The sequence below is a fragment of the Macaca nemestrina genome, chromosome 6 (genome assembly GCF_043159975.1).
Source record: "Macaca nemestrina isolate mMacNem1 chromosome 6, mMacNem.hap1, whole genome shotgun sequence".
NCBI lineage: Eukaryota > Metazoa > Chordata > Mammalia > Primates > Cercopithecidae > Macaca > Macaca nemestrina.
In genome coordinates, this window is record NC_092130.1 from 45,711,399 (window position 1) to 45,736,397 (window position 24,999).

The window sequence follows — 24,999 nt, forward strand, 5'->3', positions numbered from 1 at the left end:
GGCGGAGGTTGCAGTGAGCCGAGACTGCACCACTGCACTCCAGCCTGGGCAACAGCGAGACTCTGTCTCAAAAAAAAAAAAAAAAAAGAAAGAGGGCAAAGGAGTTGCCTGGCATATCCCAAAGCTGTTTATGCAAAATAAGGTACATATAAAAATAGCCTCTGTCTTGACAAGTAAAAAAGGTCTTAAAAGCACATTAGGATGCACATTTCCCTTAATTTATAACAGGTATCTGCAGAAGAAAACATTTCTGAGGTCAGTCTCCAATGAATGGGATCCAACAAATGTACCCTTTAAAACATAAACACTAAAAAACTATTAGGTGCTCACTTTGACAGCATGTATACTAAAATTGAAACAATACAGAGAAGATTAGCATGACCCCTGCGTAAGGAAGAAGTGAAGCGTTCCATATCTTAATTAAAAATTATAAAATAAAAACTATTAGAATTAATAAATTCAGCAAGGGTATATTATTATAGTGAAAGATAAATAAGAGAAAACTTCATCTTGCTCACGGTTTGACCGATAGATTTCAATATGTAATGGAACAGGTTAGTGGATCTTTATCTTTTTTTTTTTTGCTATAGATTTCATATAAATAATTTTTCCATTGAAAAGAGTATTATTTTACTGGGCATGGTGATTCACACCTGGTAATCCCAACACTTTGGGAGGCTGAGGTGGTAAGATTGCTTAAGTCCAGGAGTTTGAAACCAGCCTGGGTAACAGAGTAAAACTCTGTCTCTACAAAAAAAAATTAAAAATTAGCTCAGCATGGTGGCATGTGCCTGTGGTCCTAGTTATTTGGGAGGCTGAGCTAAGAGGATTGCTTGAGCCCAGGAGTTGAGGCTGCAGGGAGCTATGATCGTGCCACTGAACTCCAGCCAGGGGAAGAGAGCAACACTCTGTCTCCAAAAAAAACAAAAAAGAGAGAGGAGAAGAAGAAAGAAAATTACCGCTCTACACCCCATTACAGAGCACTAATTATTTAAATAAAAACTCAATTTGTGCTCCACTCCTCCTTACAGAGCAATAATATTCATTTAAATACAAACTCAATTTGTGTAGCAGCAACGGAAAAAGAAAAAAACCCCACCTTAAAACCAGGTTGATAATGTGGAGAAATGAAAAATGAGGCTGGGCGCTGTGGCTCACGCCTGTAATCCCAGCACTTTGGGAGGCCGAGGTGGGAGGATCACGAGGTCAGGAGATCGAGACCATCCTGGTCAATACGGTGAAACCCCGTCTCTACTAAAAATACAAAAAATTAGCCGGGCGCAGTGGCAGGCGCCTGTAGTCCCAGCTACTCCGGAGGCTGAGGCAGGAGAATGGCGTGAACCCGGGAGGCGGAGCTTGCAGTGAGCCGAGATTGCGCCACTGCACTTCAGCCTGGGTGACAGAGCGAGACTCCGTCTTAGGAAAAAAAAAAAAAAAAAGAAAAATGAGAGTACAGGCCGGGTGCAGTGGCTCACACTTGTAATCCCAGCACTTTGGCAAGCCAAGGCAGGTGGATCACCTGAGGTCAGGAGTTCGAGACCAGCCTCATCAACATGGCAAAACCCTGTCTCTACTAAAAAATACAAAAATTAGCCAGGCGTGGTGGCAGGCGCCTGTAATCCCAGCTACTCAGGAGGCTGAGGCAGGGAGAATTGCTTGAACCTGGGAGATGGAGGTTGCAGTGAGCCTAGATCACACCATTATACTCCAGCCTGGGCAAGAGAGTGAGACTCTGGCTCAGGAAAAAAAAAAAAAAAAGAGTACAAACTAAGAGATCTCCCACTTTTGGAAATAAATAGTTACACAGTGAAAACATACTTGATACCACTGTAAAATTAAAAAATGGATAAAATAGTAAATTTTATGTTATATATATTTTACCACAATTTAAAAAAAAGTTTAAGGCCGGGCGCAGTGGCTCACGCCTGTAATCCCAGCACTTTGGGAGGCCGAGGCGGGTGGATCACCTGAGATCGGGAGTTTGAGACCAGCCTGACCAACATGGAGAAACCCCATCTCTACTAAAAATACAAAAATTAGCCGTAGTGGTGGCACATGCCTATAATCCCAGCTACTAGGGAGGCTGAGACAGGAGAATTGCTTGAACCTGGGAGGCGGAGGTTGCAGTGAGCCAAGATCGTGCCATTGCACTCCAGCCTGGGCAACAAGAGTGAAACTCCGCCTCAAAAAAAAAAAAAAAAAAAAGTTTAAAAGCAAGATCCGTGGCTGGGTGTGGTGGCTCATGCCTGTAATCCTAACACTTTGGGAGGCTAAGGCAGGAGGATCACATGAGCCCACAAGCCTGAAACCAGCCTGGGCAACACAGGGAGACCCAAACTCTACAAAAAAAAATAAAATAAAGAATTAGCCAGGTGTGGTGGCTCACACCTGCAGTCCCAGCTACTAGGGAAGCTGACGTGGGAGGATCACTTGACTCAGGAAGGTGGAGACTCCAGTGAGCTGTGATTGCACTCCAGCCTGGACGATAGAATGAGACTCTCTCAAAAAAGATAGGGTCTAGGCTGGGTACAGTCGCTCACACCTGTAATCCCAGTACCTTGGGAGGCTGAGGTGGGCAGATCGTCTGATGTCAGGAGTTCGAGACCAGCCTGGCCAACATAGTGTAACCCCGTCTCTACTAAAAATACAAAAACTAGCCAGGCGCGGTGGTGCACACCTGTAATCCCAGCTACTCGGGAGGCTGAAGCAGGGAGAATCGCTTGAACTCGGGAGGTAAAGGAGATTGCAGTGAGCTGAGACTGTGCCACTGCACTCCAGCTTGGGCGACAGAGCAATATACTGTCTTAAAAAAAAAAAAAAGAAAAAAATAGACTCTATGTTCTTTTTTTTTTTTTGGAGACAGAGTATTGCCCAGGCTGGAATGCAGTGGTGTGATCTCTGCTCACTACAACCTCTGACTCCCAGGCCAGGCCCCAGCAATCCTCCCTCCTCAGCCTCCTAAGAAGCTGAGACTACAGACGTGCATCACCACGCTCAGCTAAGTTTTTGTATTTTTTCTAGAGACATCGCTTTGCAATGTTGTCCAGGCTGGTCTCTAATTCCTGGGCTCAAGTGATCCACCAGCGTTGGCCTCCCAAAGTGCTGGAATTACAGGCATAAGCCACTGTGCCCAGTCGGAGATAAAGTCTTTTTAAAAAAATTTAGATAATTCACACACAATAAAATTCTCCATTTAAAAATATACAAGTCAGCCAGGCGCGGTGGCTCACCTGTAATCCCAGCACTCTGGGAGGCAGAGGCGGGCGGATCACAAGGTCAGGAGATCAAGACCATGGTGAAACCCCATCTCTACTAAAAATACAAAAAATTAGCTGGGCGCGGTGGTGGGAGCCTGTCGTCCCAGCTACTCAGGAGGCTGAGGCAGGAGAATGGCATGAACCCGGGAGGCGGAGCTTGCAGTGAGCCGAGAGAGCGCCACTGCACTTCAGCCTGGGGGACAGAGCGAGACTCCGTCTCAAAAAAAAAAAAAAAAAAAAAAAATATATATATATATACAAGTCAGTGCTTTTGAGTATATTCTCAATAGGCCCCCCATTTTTTTGGTTACAGTGTTTCTTCTCTCCTCTTAATTACATATTCCAGAGTCAGCAAAGTATCTCAGAAGGGCAATCTTATAAGACTAGATAAAAACATGTATATTTACTGGTACCAAAAATATTATTTACTCCTACGCCAAAAAAAAAAAAAAAATTCCTACCTTTGGTGCACCGAATCCTCATGACTGCCTCAAAGCCAATCTTCCGAGTAAGGTATCTCTGTAGTTCCTTCTGTAATTTCTGCACTTGGACTGGGTTGTGCTGATGATGGTAAGAGGGATAGTAATAGACACTACCTGCTGAATACCGAGAAATACAACCTGGAAGAGAACACACACTGTTTCAAACTGTGCCGTTAACTACTTCTACTACACCAAAGTAACTGCAGACATTGGAATCAATCTTTTTGTTGTTGTTGTTGTTGTTGAGACAGAGTCTCGCTTTGTCGCCCAGACTGGAGTGCAGTGGCCGGATCTCAGCTCACTGCAAGCTCCGCCTCCCGGGTTCACGCCATTCTCCTGCCTCAGCCTCCCAAGTAGCTGGGACTACAGGCGCCCGCCACCTCGCCCAGCTAGGTTTTTGTATTTTTTAGTAGAGACGGGGTTTCACCGTGTTAGCCAGGATGGTCTCGATCTCCTGACCTTGTGATCAGCCTGTCTTGGCCTCCCAAAGTGCTGGGATTACAGGCTTGAGCCACCGCGCCCGGCCAGGAATCAATCTTTCTTTAACTTTCCAAGGTAAACTACTGTCAGAAAGGATATTTCATTCCCTTTTTTTGAGACAGAGGGTTGGAGTGCAGTAGTGATACCATGGGGTTCACTGCAGCCTTGACCTCCCCACCTCAAGCACTCTTCCCACTCAGCCTTCCAAGTAGCTGGGACCACAGGTGTGTGCCACCATGCTGGCTAGTTTTTTATTTAAAAAAAAATATATATATATATATTATTTGTAAATACAGGGTCTTCCTATGTTGCCCAGGTTGGTCTCAAACTCCTGGGCTCAAATAATCCTCCTGCATAGGCCTCACAAATTGTTAGGATTACAGACATGAGCCATCATACCCGGCCTGCATTCCTTTAAATAGTAGCATAGAAATTGCTCTATTACTAAATGTTCAGACTAGAAGACTATAAGGTTTTTAATAGACTAAACTGACTGACTAACTCTCCCAAGGACATACATATTCTTTGACTTTGTCCTATATTTAGAAGACTATCATATAAGTACCATTTTGATATTCATTTAACAGAAAAAAAAAAAAAAAGATTACAAAGAACTTACCCAGAGAAGCCAAGTCAGAATACTGTCCACTGAGAAGGAATAAGTCAACGGCTACTTGCTGACCAGAACAGTCCAAGGCTAATTTCTTATAGAAGTCAGTGGATGGTGTCAGGTGTATATCCTATTTATAATAAATTACAAAGAGACATTTAAAAAAATCATTACATTGTCATAAAATCTAAATACACATCTACATATATCATGATGTTAACAACAATTGCAATTATTTCTGGGCATTCTACGAAGTCCTTTTCCTGTATGGTACTACTTGGTTTTTCATTAAGAAGCAAGTACTGCTTAGCAATTTTCTGTAAGTTCCAGCCAGGCGTGGTGGCTCACACCTGTAATCCTAGCACTTTGGGAAGCCGAGGTGGGTGGATTGCTTGAGCCCAGGAGTTTGAGACCATCCTGGGCAACATGGCTCTATTTATTTAAAAAAAAAAAAAAAAAAAAAAAATATATATATATATATATATATATATATATACACACACACACACACACGTTTTTTAAAATTTTCTGTATTTACTTTTAAAAAGAAATACATTTACTATAATAATTTCATAGTTGGCAAAGATTTTTTTATTGTAACTAAAATCTATTAAATGTTCAGAATGCTGGAAACTGTTCTAAATAATTCATGTATAATACTTACTTAGTCCTTTCAACTACCCTAAGAGGTAAGTGCTATCATTATTTTCTTTCTTTCTTTTTTTTTTTTTTTTTTTGAGACAGAGTCTCACTCTGTCACCCAGGCTGGAGGGCAGTGGCATTACCTCAGCTACCTCACTGCAGGGTCCTCCTGCCGGGTTCAAGCAATTCTTATGCCTCAGCCTCCCAAGTAGCTGGGACTACAGGTGCACACCACCACCCTGGCTAATTTTTCTGTGTTTTTTTTGTTGTTGTTGTTTCGAGATAGAGTCTCACTCTGTTGCTCAGGCTGGAGTGCAGTGGCACAATCTCAGCTCACTGCAACCTCCGCCTCCCAGGTTCAAGCGATTCTCCTGCCTCAGCCTCCTGAGTAGCTAGGATTACAGGCGTGTGCCACCATGCCTGGTTAATTTTTGTATTTTTAGTAGAGACAGGGTTTCATCATGCTGGTCAGACTGGTCTCGAACACCTGACCTCGTGATCCACCCACCTTGGCCTCCCAAAGTGCTAGGATTATAGGCATGAGCCACCATGCCCGGCCAATTTTTGTATTTTTTATAGAGATGGGGTTTCATCGTGTTGGCCAGACTGGTCTCGAACTCCTGACCTCAGGTTATCCACCTGCCTCAGCCTCCCAAAGCACGGTCTTACAGGCATGAACCACCGCACCCAGTCATCTTTTTTGTTGTTGTTGTTTCCCAAGTTGGAGTGTAGTGGCACGATCTCACTGCAGCCTCCTGGGTTCAAGTGATCCTCTCACCTCAGCCTCCAGCGTAGCTAGGACTACAGGCTCTCAGCATCACACCTGGTTAATTTTTTTGTATTTTTGTAGGGACAGGGTCTCACTATGTTGCCCAGGTTGGTCTCAAACTCCTGAGCTCAATCAGTCCTTCCAACTCAGCCTCCCAAAGGGCTGGGACTATAGGCATAAGCCACCACACCTGACCCTTTATTTTCACCTTATATATAAAGAAACAAAGGGGTAAAGAAATTAATTTTTCAAGTTCCCACATGTAATAAACAGTGAGAATAGGCAGTCTGACTCCAGGAATGATATAATACCCAGTATAGTACACAGGTCTCTCTTTCATCTTTTGGGAAATACGGGTCTCAAAAACTTTAAAGTTTATGCACACAAGGTGCACACAAGCACCTTGGCCATCGATGTGCCAAATAAGACTATTATTTTTCTTTTCTTTTTTTTTTGAGATGGAGTTTTGCTCTTGTTGCCCAGGCTGGAGTGCAATGGCGTAATCTCGGCTCACTGCAACCTCCGCCTCCCAGGTTCAAGCGATTCTCCTGCCTCAGCTTCCTGAGTAGCTGGGATTATAGGCATGTGACACCACACCCGGCTAATTTTGCATTTTTAGTAGAGACGGGGTTTCTCCATGTTGGTCAAGCTGGTCTCAAACTCCCGACCTCAGGTGATCCGCCTGCCTTGGCCTCCCAAAATGTTGGGATTATAGGAATGAGCCACCACGCCCAGCCAAATAAGACTATTCTTAACTGGTCAATCAGGTTCTCTTTGTCCCTGTCAAGCATATGCTGTTAGCCTCCCAGACTATTTCTCTGAAGGCAGACTGAATTGCTAGTGGCCTGCTAAAGATATTAAAAATTAAAGAAGGATGAATCAGGTAGAGAAAAATGTAACAAAATAAAAACGTCTACATAAAAGTTAATTTCCTTATAGTCCCTCCTCCCAACAATTGACAAATAAATTTAAAGAAAAAACAAGCTCTGTGGTCACAGAGGTGGAACACCAGCATAAACCTTATCAGACATTTCATGACTCTCTAACCTTAGCAGATGACCTGTGGTTTGGTTCCTCTCGCGGTTTCAGGGCTCCCACTCCAAGAGTTGGGAGTTGTGTTTGAAAGACAGACATTCGACCACCAGTTGGAGACATCAGCTTAAAGGCAGCCAGCAGTGCGGGACCCAAGGCACTCTGGGTCTCCAGAGTCTTAGTAAACATTTGTGGCAAAGTTTTCAGTAAATCTTGCACGAGCTTATAAAATAAAGCAAGAAAACTCAAGAGTGTCACAATTAAAAATTTTTTTCACATTCAGTCAGTATCTAATACAATAGACAAGACATTGAGTCATGATGATGGTCAGAGAGTCTACAGACACTAAACAATGAAGTTGGTCAAATGACAAGAAAGCCATTTTAAGTCAACATTATAAATTGGCAAGCAAGACAAATCAAAGTTGGGGCCTTACAGTTCTTGCACATGCAGTAGTCCAGCAAGACTATAAGTCCAAAATGTATCCAAAAGAACCATCACAGTTCAGAGATTTGGTATATTTTAATGCCATGAAATATGGCCTTCTCCATCACCTCTACATACTTTATTCTTTTAAGTACCAAAGTGAGTTTAGCTGTTCCCTGTTGCAAATCTAATATATCCAGTAACTTTGTCAACTAGTAATAGCACTACAAAAGAGAAACAACTACCTTTACAGGTTAGGTTGTACAAATAGAGTAAATGGGGAAAAAAATACTTCGCACTATGGCACAGTCACCATTGCCAACAGCAGAGACCATAGACTTGCTAGTTAAAATGTTACCCCTACGGCATATATGCATGTACAGGGTAGACAACATCCCCCCTTCAGACACATTCTGTTCACCTCTCACTGTATTATCTCATGGCAATTTCCAGGCAGGTAATAAGAGTTTCTTCTGAACTGACCCCAATGACACTCTGTGAATCAGAAAAGCAAAGGGCACTGAAAGCAGCCTACCTAATGTGCTTCTATGTAGTGACCAGAAGCTTTATCTCAGCAACCCTCCCAACTTCCCAAATGGCTGGCAAGACAGATTTCCTTCAGGTGTTCCTCCTTTTTGGAATATGCTTATTTTCTACCCTACTACAAATAACTTGCTTCATTAGACTTAAAAATGATCAGCTCAAGGTGGAACTCAAGAGCTGTTCATCTAATTATAAGAGCAAATATAAAATGCTACACATCTTAGAAATGTCACAGAAATAATAAAAATTTTACTTAAAGTTCATTTCAAAAACATATTCCTTCAATATTTCAATTAAACATGTCAGGTAGGAAAATGTGCCTTACCTCTTTACTTTCATTTAAGTTTACTAATAAGTTCTCTGGCATAGGTATAAAAACATCTGAAAGAAGAAATACATATTTATTTTAAACAAAATATAATAATTAAAAATGTTCCAAAAATACAACACTAATGCAATTAACCACCCCTTCCTTAAAAATAAGCCACCTCCTCCACTATTGTAGCACTGTTTACATGTGTCCAAAGAGCCACCAAAAAACCACAATGATACAGGTATCTACTGCAAATTTTCTGCTTCTTGTCTGCTACCTTGTAAAAGGTATAGCCTCCCAATTAGAAAATATTTATCTGGGCTGGGTGCAGCAGTACACGCCTGTAATCCCAGCACTTTGAGAGGCCGAGGTAAGTGAATCACTTGAACTCAGGAGTTTGAGACCAGCCTGGGCAACACGGTAAAACCCTGTCTCTATAAAAAATACAAAAACGAGCCAGGCATGGTGGTGCATGCCTATAGTCCCAGCTATGTGGGAGGATTCCTTGAGCCCGGGAGGCTGAGGCTGCAGTGAGCCAAGACTGCACCACTGCACTCCCAGGCTAGGCAGGAGGTTGAAACCCTGTCTCAAAAAAAAAAAAAAAAGAAAAGAAAGAAAGAAAAGAAAATATTGATCTGTACTCACTGAATACGGGTTTGTGTAAGTGCTATGCTTCTTAGGCTAAAGATAATAATTTACAATTCTGCTTTGACCCTTTTTTTTTTTGAATGGCTAGCCCTGGAAGCCAGCCAAAGATACACTATTGGCATTGAGACATCTTTTTGACTAACATGACACACAAGAATGCTGTCTTTATAAGGAAGCCATACAGCTCACCAATAGCTCTGTCATTCACAAAGCGTATGCTTTCTTATAAAGAAGGTCAGCCAGGCACGGTGGCTCATGCCTGTAATCCCAGTACTTTGGGAGGCCGAGGTGGGCAGATCACAAGGTCAGGAGTTTGAGACCAGCCTGACCAATGTGATGAAACCCATCTCTACTAAAACTACAAAAAGTTAGCCAGGCATGGTGGTGGGCACCTGTAGTCCCAGCTACTTGGGAGGCTGAGGCAGGAGAATTGCTTGAACCCGGGAGGTGGAGGTTGCAGTGAGCTGAGATGACGCCACTGCACACCACCCTGGGGGACAGATCAAGACCCGTCTCAAAAGAAAAAAAAAAAAAAATGGCCCACACCAGTGCCTTTAAAAAGAGACTACGGGCCAGGTGCGGTGGCTCATGCCTATAATCCCAGCACTTTGGGAGGCCGAGGCGGGTGGATCATGAGGTCAGGAGTTCAAGACCAGCCTGGCCAAGATGGTGAAACCCTGTCTCTGCTAAAAATACAAAAATTAGCCAGGCATGATGGTGGGCGCCTGTAATCCCAGCTACTCAGGAGGCTGAGGCAAATAATTGCTTGAACCCAGGAGGCAGAGGCTGCAATGAGCCGAGATTGCGCCACTGCACTCCAGCCTGGGTGCCAGAGCAAGACTCCTTCTCAAAAAAAGAAAAAGAGAAGAAAAAAAAAAGGGACTATGGAGGCCGGGCATGGTGGTTCATGCCTGCTGTAATCCCAGCACTCTGGGAGGCCAAGGTGGACAGTTCACTTGAGGCCAGGAGTTTGAGACCAGACTGGCCAACATAGTGAAACCCCATATTTACTAAAAAATACAAAAAATTAGCTGGCATAATGGCACACACCTATAATCCCAGCTACTCGGAAGGCTGAGGTATGAGAATCACTTGAACCTAGGAGGCAAAGACTGCAGTGAGCCAGTGAGCCGAGATTGCGCCACTGCACTGCAGCCTGGGCAACAAAGCACAAAACACAAAACAAAACAAAACAAAACAAACAAATAAAATTAATGGGACTGCAAAATCAAGCGAATCAGAAGGTATGCTAACTGCCCACTTCAGATGAGCCTCTCAGGATTCACATTTATTCTTGCTTAGTAATTCTTCCTTAGAAAGGGAGTAAACTGGGAAGAGAGTGGTGGAGGATTACAAGGTTAACCACTTTCTACATTTCTATAGTTTGTTTCTTTTTACAAAAAAATAAGGCCTGGCCAGGTGTGGCCCATGCCTGTACTCCCAACACTTTGGGAGGACGAGGTGAAAGGACTGCCTAAGGCTAGAAGCTTGAGACCAGCCTGTGCAACTTAGCAAGACCTTGCCTCCACAAGAAATGTTAAAAATTAGCTGGGCATGGTAGCGTGTACCTGTAGTCCTAGCTACTTGAAAAGCTGAGGTGGAAGGATCGCTTGAGCCCAGGGCTTCAAGGCTGCAGCGAGCTATGATTGCACCACTGCGCTGCAACGTGGGAGACAGAGTCTCTGTCTTTAAAAAAATAGTAATAGCCAGGCGCGGTGACTCACACCTGTAATCCCAGCACTTTGGGAGGCAGAGGCGGGTGGATCACCTGCGGTCAGGAGTTCAAGACCAGCCTGGCTAACATGGTGAAACCCCGTTTCTACTAAAAATATAAAAAATTAGCTGGGCATGGTGGCACGCACCTATAATCCCAGCTACTCAGGAGGCTGAGGTAGGAGAATTGCTTGAACCTGGGAGGCAGAGGTTGCAGTGAGTGGAGATGGTGCCATTGCACTCCAGTTTGGGCAACAAGAGCAAAACTCCATCTCAAAAAAAAAAAGTAATAATAATGATAACTCCCTATTGATTGCCCTTCCCCGCCAGCACCTGGTAACCTCTATTCCATTTTCTGTCTCTATGAATTTGCCTATTCTAGGTATTGTATATAAGTGGAACCATACAATATTTGTCGTTTTGTGTCTTGCTTATTTCACTTAGTATGTTTTCCAGGTGCATCCACATTGTAGCACGTGTGAGAATTTCATCGTTTTTTTGAGGCTGAATAATATTCCATTATACGTTTTATTTTGGCCTTTTTTTTTTTTTTTTTTTTTTTTGAGATGCAGTCTCACTGTTGTCCAGACTGGAGTGCAGTGGCACGATCTGGGCTCGCTGCAAGCTCCACCTCCTCCCAGGTTCATGACGTTCTCCTGCCCCAGCCTCCCGAGTAACTCAGACTACAGGCGCACGCCACCACACCTAATTAATTTTTGTATTTTTAGTAGAGATGGGGTTTCACCATGTTGGCCAGGACAGTCTCAATCTCTTGACCTTGTGATCCGCCCGCCTCAGCCTCCCAAAGTGCTGGGATTACAGGCGTGAGCCACCGCGCCCGTCCCCATTATACATTTATACCACATTTTGTTTATCTATTCATCTGTTGATGACTACTTGGGGTGTTTCCACCTTTTGGCTATTGTGAATGATTGCTATTGCTATAAACAATGATGTACAAGCATCTGCTTGAGTCCCTGCTTTCAATTTTTTGGAGTATATATTGAACGGTGGAATTGCTACATCATGTGGTAATTCACCATTAACTTTGAGGAACTGCCAAGGTATTTTCCACAGCAGTTATACCATTTTACATTTTACATTCTGACCAGCAATGCACCAGGGTTCCAATGCTTCACAATCTAGTGGCATAAATATTTGCCCCTGTTTTATACTTATAGCTCTTAAGTTTAGGTCTTTAGTCCATTTCAAGTTAATTTTCTTTACATGGTATAAGGTAAAGGTCCAACCTCATTCTTTTGCATAGGCAGTACTGCCATAACTATTTGTTGAAAAAACTGTCTCTTCTCCCACTGATTGGTCCAGGCACCTCTGTCAAAAAATCAATTGACTGGCTGGGCCTGGTGGCTCATGCTTGTAATCCCAGTACTTTGTGGGGCCAAGAGAGGCAGATCACTTGAGATCAGGAGTTTGAGACCAGCCTGGCCAACATGGTGAAACCTCATCTCGACTAAAAATACAAAAATTAGCTGGGCATGGTGTTGCATGCCTGTCTTCCCAGCTATTTGGGAGGCTGAGGCAGGAGAACTGCTTGAACCTGGGAGGCGTAGGCTGCAGTGAGCCAAGATCGTGTCACTGCACTATAGCCTGTGAGACAGAGTAAGACTCCATCTCAAAAAAAAAAAAAAAAAAAAAAAAAAATCAATTGACTATATATGCTAGGCTTTATTCTGAGCTCTCAGTTCTATTTCTTTGCTCTATATGTCTATCCTCAAATACTTTTTGAATGAATAAATGGGAAGAAGGGGGAAAAAAGCCTAAATTTGATCTGAGTTCTAACATTAACTTGTTTTTGTTACCTTGTTCAGAATTCATGTTGTCTCCATAACCCCCATTTCCTCTTCCATAAAATGAGAGATTGCACTGAAAGACTCTTACAACTCCAACAATCATGATTTTATACTCAAGATTTTCCTTGACATAGTACAAACAACACACATCCAATTTGTCAAGTAATAAAGAAATATTTCTAAAATTGAAAAATTATGAAAGTAGTTCAATAAATCTATACCTTCAATATCTGAAACTATTAGCATCTGAGGTTGAGAGAGACCTTCTTGAAGACTGTAGAAATGGATTGTACTGTCAAATGTTATGAAGCCAATTTTTGTTCTAGTGTTGCCAGGAAGCCTAAAGACAAATTCAGAAGACTATTTTATCAAGTTTTAACCATATACAAATATACACATAAAATATGTCCTAAGAGTTACATGAAAATATCTAATTCAATATTATAGAAATTGGCCCAACACAAACAAATGTTTAAACTACTCAATGTTTACCATGAAAACATATCTGACTCAAAGGGAAAACACTACACATAAGCCAAACAATAAACAAAAAACAGCCATAATACAACAATCCAAAACCAAGTATAGCTATGTAAACTTACATATAATCACTTAGGAAACAGTAGGTTAAAAATACTGAAAACTATTAATGAAATTTTGCAGATGATTTTAAGTTATAAAGCATGCTTCAAAATATTATGATACAGAAACTGTAATATTTAAGAACAAAGAAGAGCAAAAGCATCTATCTTAAAGAACTACAAATAGGTGGAACTACAATTATATAAGGGGAAGAGCAAACTGTTTTTCACTTTTGTTCATGCATGGGTGAGTCAGTGACAATCTCATCAATTCACAATCCCCATTCACAATCTATAACATTAAAAATATAAATGCTGGCAGGAACAAGAATGAGCTTTTCACCAAAGTGAAGGAGTTACTCCACTTGTGATGAAATTTAGCCTTCTATATGCCTCCACACCACACACAAGCACTATACTTCATTACATAGAAAGGTCACATTAACTTTGATGGGTTACACTAGGTCTCTAAAAACCACTGGAAATAGTTATTTTAAGAGACTTAAGACACTTGATAACCAAATGCAATATGTGTATACTGTTTAAATTCTTACTCCAATAAACTGACAGTAAAAAGGCATTTTTTGGCCGGGCGCGGTGGCTCAAGCCTGTAATCCCAGCACTTTGGGAGGCCGAGACGGGTGGATCACTAGGTCAGGAGATCGAGACCATCCTGGCTAACATGGTGAAACCCCGTCTCTACTAAAAAATACAAAAAACTAGCCGGGTAAGGTGGCAGGCGCCTGTAGTCCCAGCTACTCGGGAGGCTGAGGCAGGAGAATGGCGTAAACCCAGGAGGCGGAGCTTGCAGTGAGCTGAGATTCGGCCACTGCGCCCCAGCCTGGGCGACAGAGCGAGACTCCGTCTCAAAAAAAAAAAAAAAAGGCATTTTTGAGACAACCAGGAACAAAAAATAAACTGGGTATTAGATCATATGTGGAATTACTGCAAATTTTGCTTGATGCTTTAGTATTATAGTTAGGTATAAAAGTTAATCTTGAAGTATGTATAGGTTAAACAGTATGCTGGCTGAAATTTGCCTTAAAATACTCAAGGTGGGAAAAGGTATATGCATGAAAGGGGAAGGATGAGATGAAGCAAGAAGAGCAGAATGTTGAAGATGATGAATCTCGGTGACCGGTGCCTGGAAGTTCATTACATTATTCTTCCTACCAACTACAGGTTTAAAAATAATGTTTCTAAGAGAAAGTGAGGCCTAAATTAACAACTGATTTAGGTGGAGTTTTAGAACATAATTATACAACTTTTTTTTAAATTTCAAAAAAATTACTTATTCATTTAGAAAATACTATTAGTTTCATATTTAAGCTGAATTGAGAAACTTACAAATCCAGATTGTCTAACAAACTCTGGCAAACTGAATTCAAGTATCCAGTTTCGACTGCATTGTGAGACACATCAAATACAAAGAGATACACTGGAGGCTGAGGTGGTCGTAACTGAAGAAAAAAAGATCTTGTTAAGTACATTTAACAGGATTAAGTTTAAACTTATTTGCTGGGTACACATACAGCAAAACAATTTAAAAAGCATTTACAAATTGAGTAGAGATTCTAATAAACATACAAAGCTATACTATATTGTTTATAGATGTATACTTAAAAATGACTCTGTGATTGTGATAATTCAGAAGAGTGTTTTCTCTAGGACAGGAAGGGGAAGAGACGTAATCAGAAGGGCTTGTGGCCAGGCGTGGTGGCTCACACCTATAATCCCAGCACTTTGGAAGGCCAAGGCAGACAGATCACCTGAGGTCAGGAGTTCAAGATCAGCCTGACCAACATGGCGAAACCCCCATCTCTACTAAAAATACAAAAATTAGCCGGATGTGGTGGTGGGCGCCTGTAGTCCCAGTTACTTGGGAGGCTGAGGCAGGAAGATCGCTTGAACCTGGGAGATGGAGGCTGTGGTGAGCCAAGATTATGCCACTGCACTCTAGCCTGGGCGACAGAGACTCCATCTCAGAAAAAAAAGAGAAGGGATTCTGGGAGTATTAGCAAGGTTCAATTTCTTGGCTTGGATTATACTATCAAAAGTGTTTAGTTTATAATGATTTGGTAACCTGAATATTTATGTTTTATTGATTTTTCAATATGTGTTGAATTTCACAATTTAGGGAAATTATAGCTCTGAAAGTTACAAGTTAGCTTCAGCTGGTTATTTAACCAACAAATTACAGTCAAATCTCATAAAAATGTAAGACTAATTTTTTTTGTTTGCTTTTGAGGTGGGGTCTTGCCCTGTCCCCCAGGCTGAGGGCAGTGGTGAGATCTCGGCTCACTGCAACCTCTGCCTCCTGGGTTCAAGAGATTCTTGCCTCAGCCTCCTGAATAGCTGCGATTACAGGCACACGCTGCCATGCCCGGCTAATTTTTGTATTTTTTTTAGTAGAGACAGGGTTTCATCATTTTGCCCAGGCTGGTCTTGAACTCCTGACCTCAGGTGATCCGCCTGCCTTGGCCTCCCAAAGTGCTGGGATTACAGGCATGAGCCACCGCACCCAGCCAAGACTGTATTTTAAACTTCCAAATCCAAAGATTTGTTCTCAAGTCAGTAAAAAGCATCAGATAGCCACAATCAGAACTGGGTATGTAGTATACAATCTTCCCTTGGTATCCACAAGAGATTAGTTCTATGATCTCCCACCTCGAATACCAAAATCTAAGGATGCTTAATTCACTTACACACAATGGTATATTATTTGCATATAACCTATGCACATCCTTCTGTATACTTTAAATCATCTCTAGATTTTTAAAGTAATACCAAATACAACACAAATGCTATGTAAATAGTTGCTATGCTGTATATTAAAATTAGTATTTTTTTTTTTTAAGAGAGAAGGTGTTGCTTTGTCACTCAGGCTGGAGTGCAGTGATGCAACGCAATCATAGCTCACTGCAGCCTTGAACTCCGGGGCTCAAGCGATCCTTCCACCTCAGCCTCCCAAGTACCAGGGACTACAAGCACACACCACAATTCCTGAAATTTTTTGCAGAGATTTGGGTCTCGCTATGTTGCCCAGGCTGGTCTCGAACTGTTGGCTTCAAGCAATCCTCCTGCCTTGGCTTCCCAAAGTGCTGGTATTATAGGTGTGAGCCACCGTGTCTGTCCTATAATATTTTTTACCGTGTTTTTCTGAACATTTTCGATCTGTGGGTAGTTGAATCCACAGATGCAGAACCCATGGATACAGAGTCAACTGTACTTTTATATATTTTTGTATGAATCACTTGCCAAATCCACACAACCTGTCCCTCAAGAGATAAGACAGAAAGGAGCAAAAACCTTCTGCTATAGGAAAGTTTCTAAATTTAAAGGAAGCAATTTTTGCAAAGCATGGGTGATAAAGGGAAACCAGGAAGGTAAATTTAAAAGAACAAGTGCTTCTTTTTTTTGTTTGTTTTAATCCAATAAAAGAACACCTACTCTGTGGATGGCTATTACCAACCACTTAAGTGCAACAAAATGTTTTCTTTTATTTTTTTTTTGAGACGGAGTCTCGCATTGTTGCCCAGGCTGGAGTGCAGGGGCGCGATCTCGGCTCACTGCAACCTCTGCCTGCCTTGTTCAAGCGATTATCCCGCCTGAGCCTCCCGAATAGCTGGGATTACAGGCATATGTCACCATGTCTGGCTAATTTTTGTACTTTTAGTAGAGACAGGGTTTCACCATGTTGGTCAGGCTGGTGTCGAACTCCTGACCTCCAGCGAGCAGCCGCCTCGGCCTCCCAAAGTGCTGGGATTTACAGGTGTGAGCCACCGCGCCTGGCCAACAAAATGTTTTCTATATTGAAGCTTTTCTGTGGTGAAGAGACTGGTTCCTCATAAGTTTACACAAAAATGGACCCAGGTACCCAGATAAAGACACAAAAATATATTAATTTCCTTTTTTTTTTTTTTTTTTTGAGATGGAGTTTTGCTCTTTTGCCCAGGTTGGGGTGCAGTGGCGCAACCTTGGCTCACTGCAACCTCTGCCTTCCGGTTTCAAGTGTTTTTCCTACCTAAGCCTCCCGAGTAGCTGGGATTATAGGCACTTGCCACCAGGCCTGGCTAATTTTTGTATTTTTAGTAGAAATGCAGTTTTATCATGTTGGCCAGGTGGTCTCAAACTCCTGACCTCATCATCTGCCTGGCTTGGCATCCCAAAGTGCTGGGATTACAGGCAGGAGGCACTGTGCCCAGCCAAAATACAATAAAATATTAAAAGTATTAAAATATGAGACTTATCTTCTTTCCCTTTTCCCAAGAGACAATTATGGCATGGTGAAAGAGTAACCAAATCAAAAGGCCTAAATTATTATGCTAGTTCTACTACTAAATGAAATTTGGCAAGTCACTTAACCTAAGTCTGTTCTCATATCTGTAAAAGAGGATTAACAGCATTTTTCTAGCTTGCTTCAGAATATTGTTTGTGATGATCAAAAGTGTAAGTGTTTTATAAAATGTAAAGTGTTAATTAAACATTAGGCATTCACGACCAGCCTAAGCAACATAGTGAGACTTTGTCTCTAAAAGTCTTTAAAAAATTAGCAGGGCATGGTGGTACATGCCTGTAGTCCCAGCTACTTGGGAGGCTGAGGTAGGAGAATTGCTTGAGCCCATGAAGTTGAGGCTACAGTGAGTTATGATAGTGCCACTGCACTTTAGCTTCAGCAACAAAGTGAGACCCTCCTCTGTAAAAGAAATAAACATTAAACAACAAAAACATTAGGCATAGTTATTAGTTTTAAAACACAAGACCTCAGATATTCTCATGGGTGTAGAAAAGAACAATATTTGCAAGAGGACATTCATCACAGAATTGTTTCTAATAGAAAAAAAATTTATATGAAGGAAAAATGAAGCAATAGGGAAAAAAAAACTGACTGTAACTTATAAGTAAATATGAACCTGCCGGGCGCAGTGGCTCATGCCTGTAATCCCAGCACTTTGGGAGGCCAAGGTGGGCAGATCACAAGGTCAGGAGTTCAAGACCAGCCTGACCAACATGGAGAAACCCTGTCTCTACTAAAAATTCAAAAATTAGCCAGGTGCGGTGGCTCATGCCTATAATCCCAGCTACTCAGGAGGCTGAGGCAGAAGAATTGCTTGAACCCAGGAGGCAGAGTTTGCAGTGAGCCGAGATCACAGCACTGCACTCCAGCCTGGGTGACACAGTGAGACTCCATCTCAAAAAGAAAAAAAGTAAATATGAGCCCAATATTACATTGGAAATTTCTGAATGTCACATAAGACACTTAAGTGGGACTTTACATAAACTTTTACCTTTCAAATATACCCTTATATATTAATTACTTTAGTAATAAACAAGTATTACACTTTTACACATCTAAAAACATAAAATTTTGGCTGGGCACAGTGGCTCACATCTGTAATCCCAGCACTTTGGGAGGCCAAGGTGGGCAGATTACTCGAGCCCAGGAATTCAAGACCAGCCTGGGCAACATAGCAAAACTCTGTCTCTACTAAAAATAAGCCAGGTGTGGTGGTGCATGCCTATAGACCCAGCTACTTAGGAGGCTGAGGTGGGAGGACCACTTGAGCACGGGAGGTCAAGGCTGCAGTGAGCTGTGATCCCGCCACTGCACTCCAGCATGGGCAACGGGAGTGAAACTCTGTCTCAAAATAGAATAGAATAGAATAGAATAGAATAGAATAGAATAGAATAGAATAGAATAGAATAGAATAGAATAGAATAGAATAGAATTTTGTTAAAGGATGCTATATTGTTTTACTTAAAATCTGGTAATAAAAAATGGGCATGTTGTATTTAAAAAATGGAAGCTTACCATGTATTCTGAAGGAGCCATAAACTCAATAGTAGCATTTTGAACTTCTGGTCTTCTGTGAGGTTCTCCATAAACTCTGGTCAAAGGGTTGTACAAGAATTCTTCAGGAACTATATAAAGTTAACAATACACACATTGAAAAAACTGAAAGAATTTAATACATTTTGCATTTGGCCACTTTATTGCTTGAAAAGATGATAAAAACTCATTAAATGCCAATTACTTTCTTGTTTTTTTTTTGAGACGGAGTTTCACTCTGTTGCCCAGGCTGGAGTGCAGTGGCGTGATCTCGGCTCACTGCAACCTCCACCTCCCAAGTTCAAGTGATTCTCTTGCCTTAGCCTCCCGAGTAGCTAGGATTACAGGCATGCGCTGCCATGCCCGGCTAATTTTTTGTATTTTTAGTAGAGATGGGGTTTCTCCATGTTGGTCAGGCTGGTCTCAAACTCCCAACCTCAGGTGATCCACCCACCTCAGCCTCCCAAAGCGCTGGGATTACAGACGTGAGCCACCACACCCGGCCTATTTGCTTAAATTTCACAATTATACAGGATATTAACATTTCACATATGAAATATACAGAAACTGGCTGGCACTAGAAGCTATGGTAAGACAATTCCAGAGGTCAAGGTCATAAGGTTTAGTGAGTTTCATTAATTAATGAGACCTTTATGGAACATCACTTAACCTAACATCATACTTACCACTTATAATACACTAGTGGTTAAAGAGTATTTTCTAAATTATCATTGTATCTGTCTTCCTACTAATTGTTCAGAAATTCAAATCCCTATGCACTCTAAAGGGTAAGCTATAGTTCATGAAATAGCCTGGTTTGCATATGAAAGGGGCTCCAGTTTTTATTACAATTTCATTTTGTATATTAAAGCACATACACATAAAGATTTTAAAGGTAACTGAATACTACATGTCCATTTTCTGAATTATCATAGTGCAAAAGAAAGTTCTTAGCTTATCCTTACTTTTCTATACTGAAAAACACACACACACACAAACAATAAAACTGTTTTTTTGTTTTGTTTTGTTTGTTCATTTGAGATAGAGTTTTGCTCGTTTGTTTGTTTGAGACGGAATTTTGTTCTTGTTGCCTAAGCTGGAGTGCAATGGTGCAATCTCAGTTCACTGCAACCTCTGCCTCCCGGGTTCAAGCAATTCTCCTGCCTCAGCCTCCCAAGTAGCTGGGATTACAGGCGCCTACCACCACACCCAGCTAATTTTTAAATATTTTTAGTAGAGATGGGGTTTCACTACATTGGCCAGGCTGGTCTCAAACTCCTGACCTTAGGCGATCCACCCACCTCAGCCTCCCAAAGTGCTGGGATTACAGGTGTGAGCCACTGCATCTGGCTCTGTTTGGTTTGTTTTTGAGATGGAGTCTCGCTCTGTTGCCCAGGTTGGAGTGCAATGGCATGATCTCGGCTCACTGAAACCTCTGCTTCCTGGGTTCAAGCGATTCTCCTGCCTCAGCCTCCCAAGCAGCTGGAATTATAGGTGCCCGCCATCACACCCAGCTAATTGTTGTATTTTTAGTAAAGATGGGGTTTCACCGTGTTGGCCATGCTGGTCTCGAACTCCTGACCTCAGGTGATCCACCTGCCTCAGCCTCCCAAAGTGCTGGGATTAGAGGCGTGAGCCACCGTGCCCAGCCAATAAAACTGGCTTTAAAAAACTCCTGGCCAGGGCCGGTGTATTCTCAGGAGGCTGAGGCAGGAGAATTGCTTGAACCTGGGAGGCATAGAGGTTGCAGTGAGCTGAGATCGTGTCACTACACTCCAGGCTGGTGACAGAGTGAGACTCCGTCTCAAAAACAAACAAAAACAAACTATTGGCTGAGTGTGGTTGCTCACGCCTATAATCCCAGCACTTTGGGAGGCTGAGGCGGGCAGATCACTTGAGGTCAGGAGTTCTAGACCAGCCTGGCTGACATGGTGAAACTCCGCCCCTACTAAAAATATAAAAATTAGCCGAGCGTGGGGGTGGATGCCTGTAATTCCAGCTACTCAGGAGGCTGAGGCAGGAAAACCACTTGAACCTGGGAGGCGGAAGTTTCAGTGAGCCAAGATCGCGCCACTGCACTCCAGCCTGGATGACAGAGTGAGACTCCATCTCAAAAACAAAAACAAAAACAAAACTCTTATATTCCTCTATTTCTCAAATCTTCCAAACAGACACTGTGGATACTGGCATACCCATTTCCTTCTCTAATCTGAACAGAACCCTATTGATTACATTACATTCCTCAAATAAAAACTGCGACATAGTTACTGAGAGAAATCTCCTCCTCAATTACTGAGAAAACTACATTAACTAATCTTCCAGCACTGCCCACCTCCCTTCATTCAGCAGTGAATGAATTGGGCAGCTATTTTGTGGACTTATTTTCTTTCACCCTAGAGAAAAGGCATGGGACAATTTCTACATAAAAATGTTTCTTAAATTACTGGCTTAAGTAATACCATGAAATATATCACTTATTATATACCCAATACAATGTAAAAATGGGATATCCATATAATACTATCATTATTTTTTGCCTAAAAAGTAAATAATTAAATTTATTTATAAATATAAATGCATAGAAAAAAGTTACCCATAGTTTTCTGAGTGGAAGGATTGACTACAGGTAAACAAAAGTTTTCTTTTTTTTTTTTTAACTGCACATTTGTATCATCTGATTTCCCTACAATGCAAGTAGAAATGTTTAAATGTTTCAAAAAAGCATCCCATACCATCATTGACTCGATAACATAAGTTACACTTCCATCTCCTTTGATCAAGAAAGCTGACAAAAGGATTGATATATGTCCTGCATGAACGGCATCTCACAATTGTACTGGAGGTAACCACAGGCAATTGCTGAAAAAAAAAGAATTAAATTTAAACAGATTAAAGGCAATAATCATCATGTTGAAAATATAAGCATGAATCCATCCTGTCTAAATAACTGTTGGGATATTATCATTTTAGAGAAAACCTAGAGTACAAGATGTATCTAAACTGCCATACACAAAAACCATGTAGTTGAAATGTATTACTTTTAAACCCTACGATTTTGCTCCAAGACCATTCTCATTAAAAGTTGTCTTAAAAAAAAAAATTATTGGCTGAGCACAGTGGCTCACATGTATAATTTGAGCACTTTGGGAGCCAAGGTGGAAGGACTGCTTAAGGCCAGGAGTTTGAGACCAGCCTGGGCAACATAGTGAAATGTGACCCTCTCAAAAGATATAAAAAATTAGCCCAGTGTGGTGAGTTGGGTTGAAGTGGGAGGATCACTTGAGCCTGGGAGGTCAAGGCTGCAGCCATGATTGAGCCACTGCACTCCAGCATGGGCAATGGAGCAAGACCCAGTCTCAAAAAATAAAATAAAATAAAAATTTAAAAAGTATTTTTTTTCTCATGGAACACTCACATTGCAAAACCAAAATAGCAGGACAGGCACAGTGGCTAACACCTATGTCTAAAATCCCAGCACTCTGGTGGGAGGCTGAAGCAGGAGGATAACTTGAGGCCAGGAGTTTGAGACCAACCTCGGCAAGAAAGTTAGACCCTCTCTCTATTTTAAAAATAAAAATAGGCCGGGCATGGTGGCTCATGCCTGTAATCCCAGCACTTTGGGAGGTCAAGGTGGGTGGAACATCAGGTCAGGAGTCCAAGATCAGCCTGACCAACGTGGTGAAACCTCGTCTCTACTAAAAATACAAAAATTAGCTGGGTGTCGTGATGGGTGTCTATAATCCCAGCCACTCGGGAGGCTCAGGCAGGAGAATTGCTTCAACCCCGGGAGGCAGAGGTTGCAGTGAGCCAAGATCGCACCACTGCACTCCAGCCTGGACAACAGAGCAAGACTCCATCTTGGAAAAAAATAAAAATATCCCAGTGCTTTGGAAGGCCAAAGCAGGAGGATCACTTGAGGCCAGGAGCTAGAGACCAACCTGAGCAACACAGCAACAGCCCATCTCTACCAAAAAATTTAAAAAAAAAAAGTTTTTAAATAAATAATAAGTTAAAAAAATAAAACCAAGATGGTAAATTTACAATATACTTTTGGCATGAATGGCAAAGAAAAAAAAATCAACATTCTAAAATATATGACCCATGAAACTATTACAAAGTTTGTTGATGTTACATTAAGAAGCTTACTTAGTTCTCAACCATAATGAAGTAAGGTGAGGTTAATTTAAATAATCAATTAAACATTGGAATTACGCTCCTAAAGTTTATCCTACATACTAAAAGTTCTAAAGTCTTAGCTGGGTATAGTGGCCAGTGCCTACAGTACCACTTACTCTGTCTGGAGGCTGAGGCAGGAGGACTGCTTGAGCCCAAGAGTTCAAGGCTGCAGTGAGCTATGATCATGAAACTGCACTCTAACCTGGGTGACAACGAGAGACCCGGGCTCTAATAAATAAATAAATAAATGACAGTAAATACATGGGAAGGGTCTTTGTAAGACTATCAGATGTGGGGAGATTTGTTTTGATTTACCAGAAATCCTAAGACAGGTGAAAGAAATGTTTTTGCTTATACTGATCAACTTAACTGAGAGCTAGTGCCTTGGACAACAAAGTGACATAGCATCTCATCTTTAAAAAAAGGTTTTATTTATTTATATGTATCTTTATCTTTTTTTTTTTTTTTTTGAGACAGTCTCACTCTATCGCCCAGGTTGGAGTGCAGTGTGGGATCTTGGCTCACTGCAACCTCCACCTCCCACCTCCCAGGTTCAAGCAATTCCCTTGCCTTAGCCTCCCCAGTAGCTGGAATTATAGATGTGCGTCATCATGCTCGGCTAAATTTTCTATTTCTGGTAGAGATGAGTTTTACCACGTTGGCCAGGCTGGTCTTGAACTCCTGAAATCAGGTGATCTGCCCGCCTCAGCCTCCCAAAATGCTGGGATTACAGGTGTGAGCCACTGCACCTGGCCTTTATCTATTTTTTTTAAAGAGAAGAATCGCATACCCAATCCTGGGCAACATAGTTAACACTCTGCTTCTTTTAAAAAAAAAAAAAAAAAAAAAATCAATACAGGCAATAAAATTCTATCACCACCAAAAAAATCCTGTCACCAAAAGAAGGTGTCTTGTGGGAAAGTCAGCAATCCTCAAGAGTATGTGGCCACAGAGCTTTAGGACAAAGGTAGATCAGCTTCTTTTCTCTTTTGAAATAACTTTTTTTTTTGGATACAGGGTCTCACTCTGTCACCCAGGCTGAAGTACAGTAGTACAATCATGTCTCACTGCAGCCTCAACCTCCCAGGCTCAAGTGATCCTCCCACCCTAACCTCCCGAGTAGCCAGGACTAGGCTGGTCTTGAACTCCTGGACCCAAGCAATTCTCCCACCTCGGCCTCCAAAAGTGCTGGGATTACAGGCCATGAGCCACCCTCTCTAGCTTAAAACTACTTTTTAAAATAACAAATTTTACTCCAAGGAAAGCAGAATGGGGGAGACTCGGGTAAAGTACTTTAATGGGTAAATAATTCACGACCTATTAAAATAGTATGATTCATTTATTTAGTTTCTCTCAGTACCTCTATTCTATTCAGCACTTTTTGAATTTTCCAGCAATATACTTACTTTATCTAGTATTTGAAAGTGTTTAGTAATAAAATTTTTGGTTGAATTGTAAGTAATCTGTCAATCATCGACTTCCTAAAGATAGATCAAACCAATTCTATATGTAATTCTTGCATCATTGCAGAAAATTTTCACCACCAAGAATATTTTTCACAAAAGACATTTACTTTCACTAAAGAGGCTGGGTGCAGTGGCTCACGCCTATAAATCCCAGCACTTTGGGAGGTGGGCAGATCACTTGAGGTCAGTTCGAAACCACTCTGGCCAACATGGTGAAACA

General features: G+C 41.7%; 1 protein-coding gene and 1 pseudogene across 2 annotated transcripts in view; one reads left to right on the top strand and one right to left on the bottom strand.

Moving 5' to 3' along the window:
- LOC105467255 (SEC24 homolog A, COPII coat complex component) overlaps window positions 1–24,999 on the bottom strand; it is an 81,600-nt gene that overhangs the window by 28,583 nt on the left and 28,018 nt on the right. The window contains exons 8-15 of one of the 2 annotated variants that reach the window (XM_071098435.1): window positions 21,870–21,996; window positions 19,120–19,229; window positions 14,655–14,767; window positions 12,948–13,066; window positions 8,567–8,622; window positions 7,288–7,494; window positions 4,839–4,959; window positions 3,719–3,877 (exon numbers count right to left, since the gene is read on the bottom strand). In XM_071098435.1, the coding sequence (XP_070954536.1) occupies window positions 3,719–3,877; window positions 4,839–4,959; window positions 7,288–7,494; window positions 8,567–8,622; window positions 12,948–13,066; window positions 14,655–14,767; window positions 19,120–19,229; window positions 21,870–21,996 (1,012 nt within the window). Of the gene's footprint in view, window positions 1–3,718; window positions 3,878–4,838; window positions 4,960–7,287; window positions 7,495–8,119; window positions 8,194–8,566; window positions 8,623–12,947; window positions 13,067–14,654; window positions 14,768–19,119; window positions 19,230–21,869; window positions 21,997–24,999 lie in introns of those variants that run through there. The other variant, XM_071098437.1, reaches the window with a different exon arrangement.
- LOC112423593 (U6 spliceosomal RNA) lies at window positions 323–419 on the top strand (annotated as a pseudogene).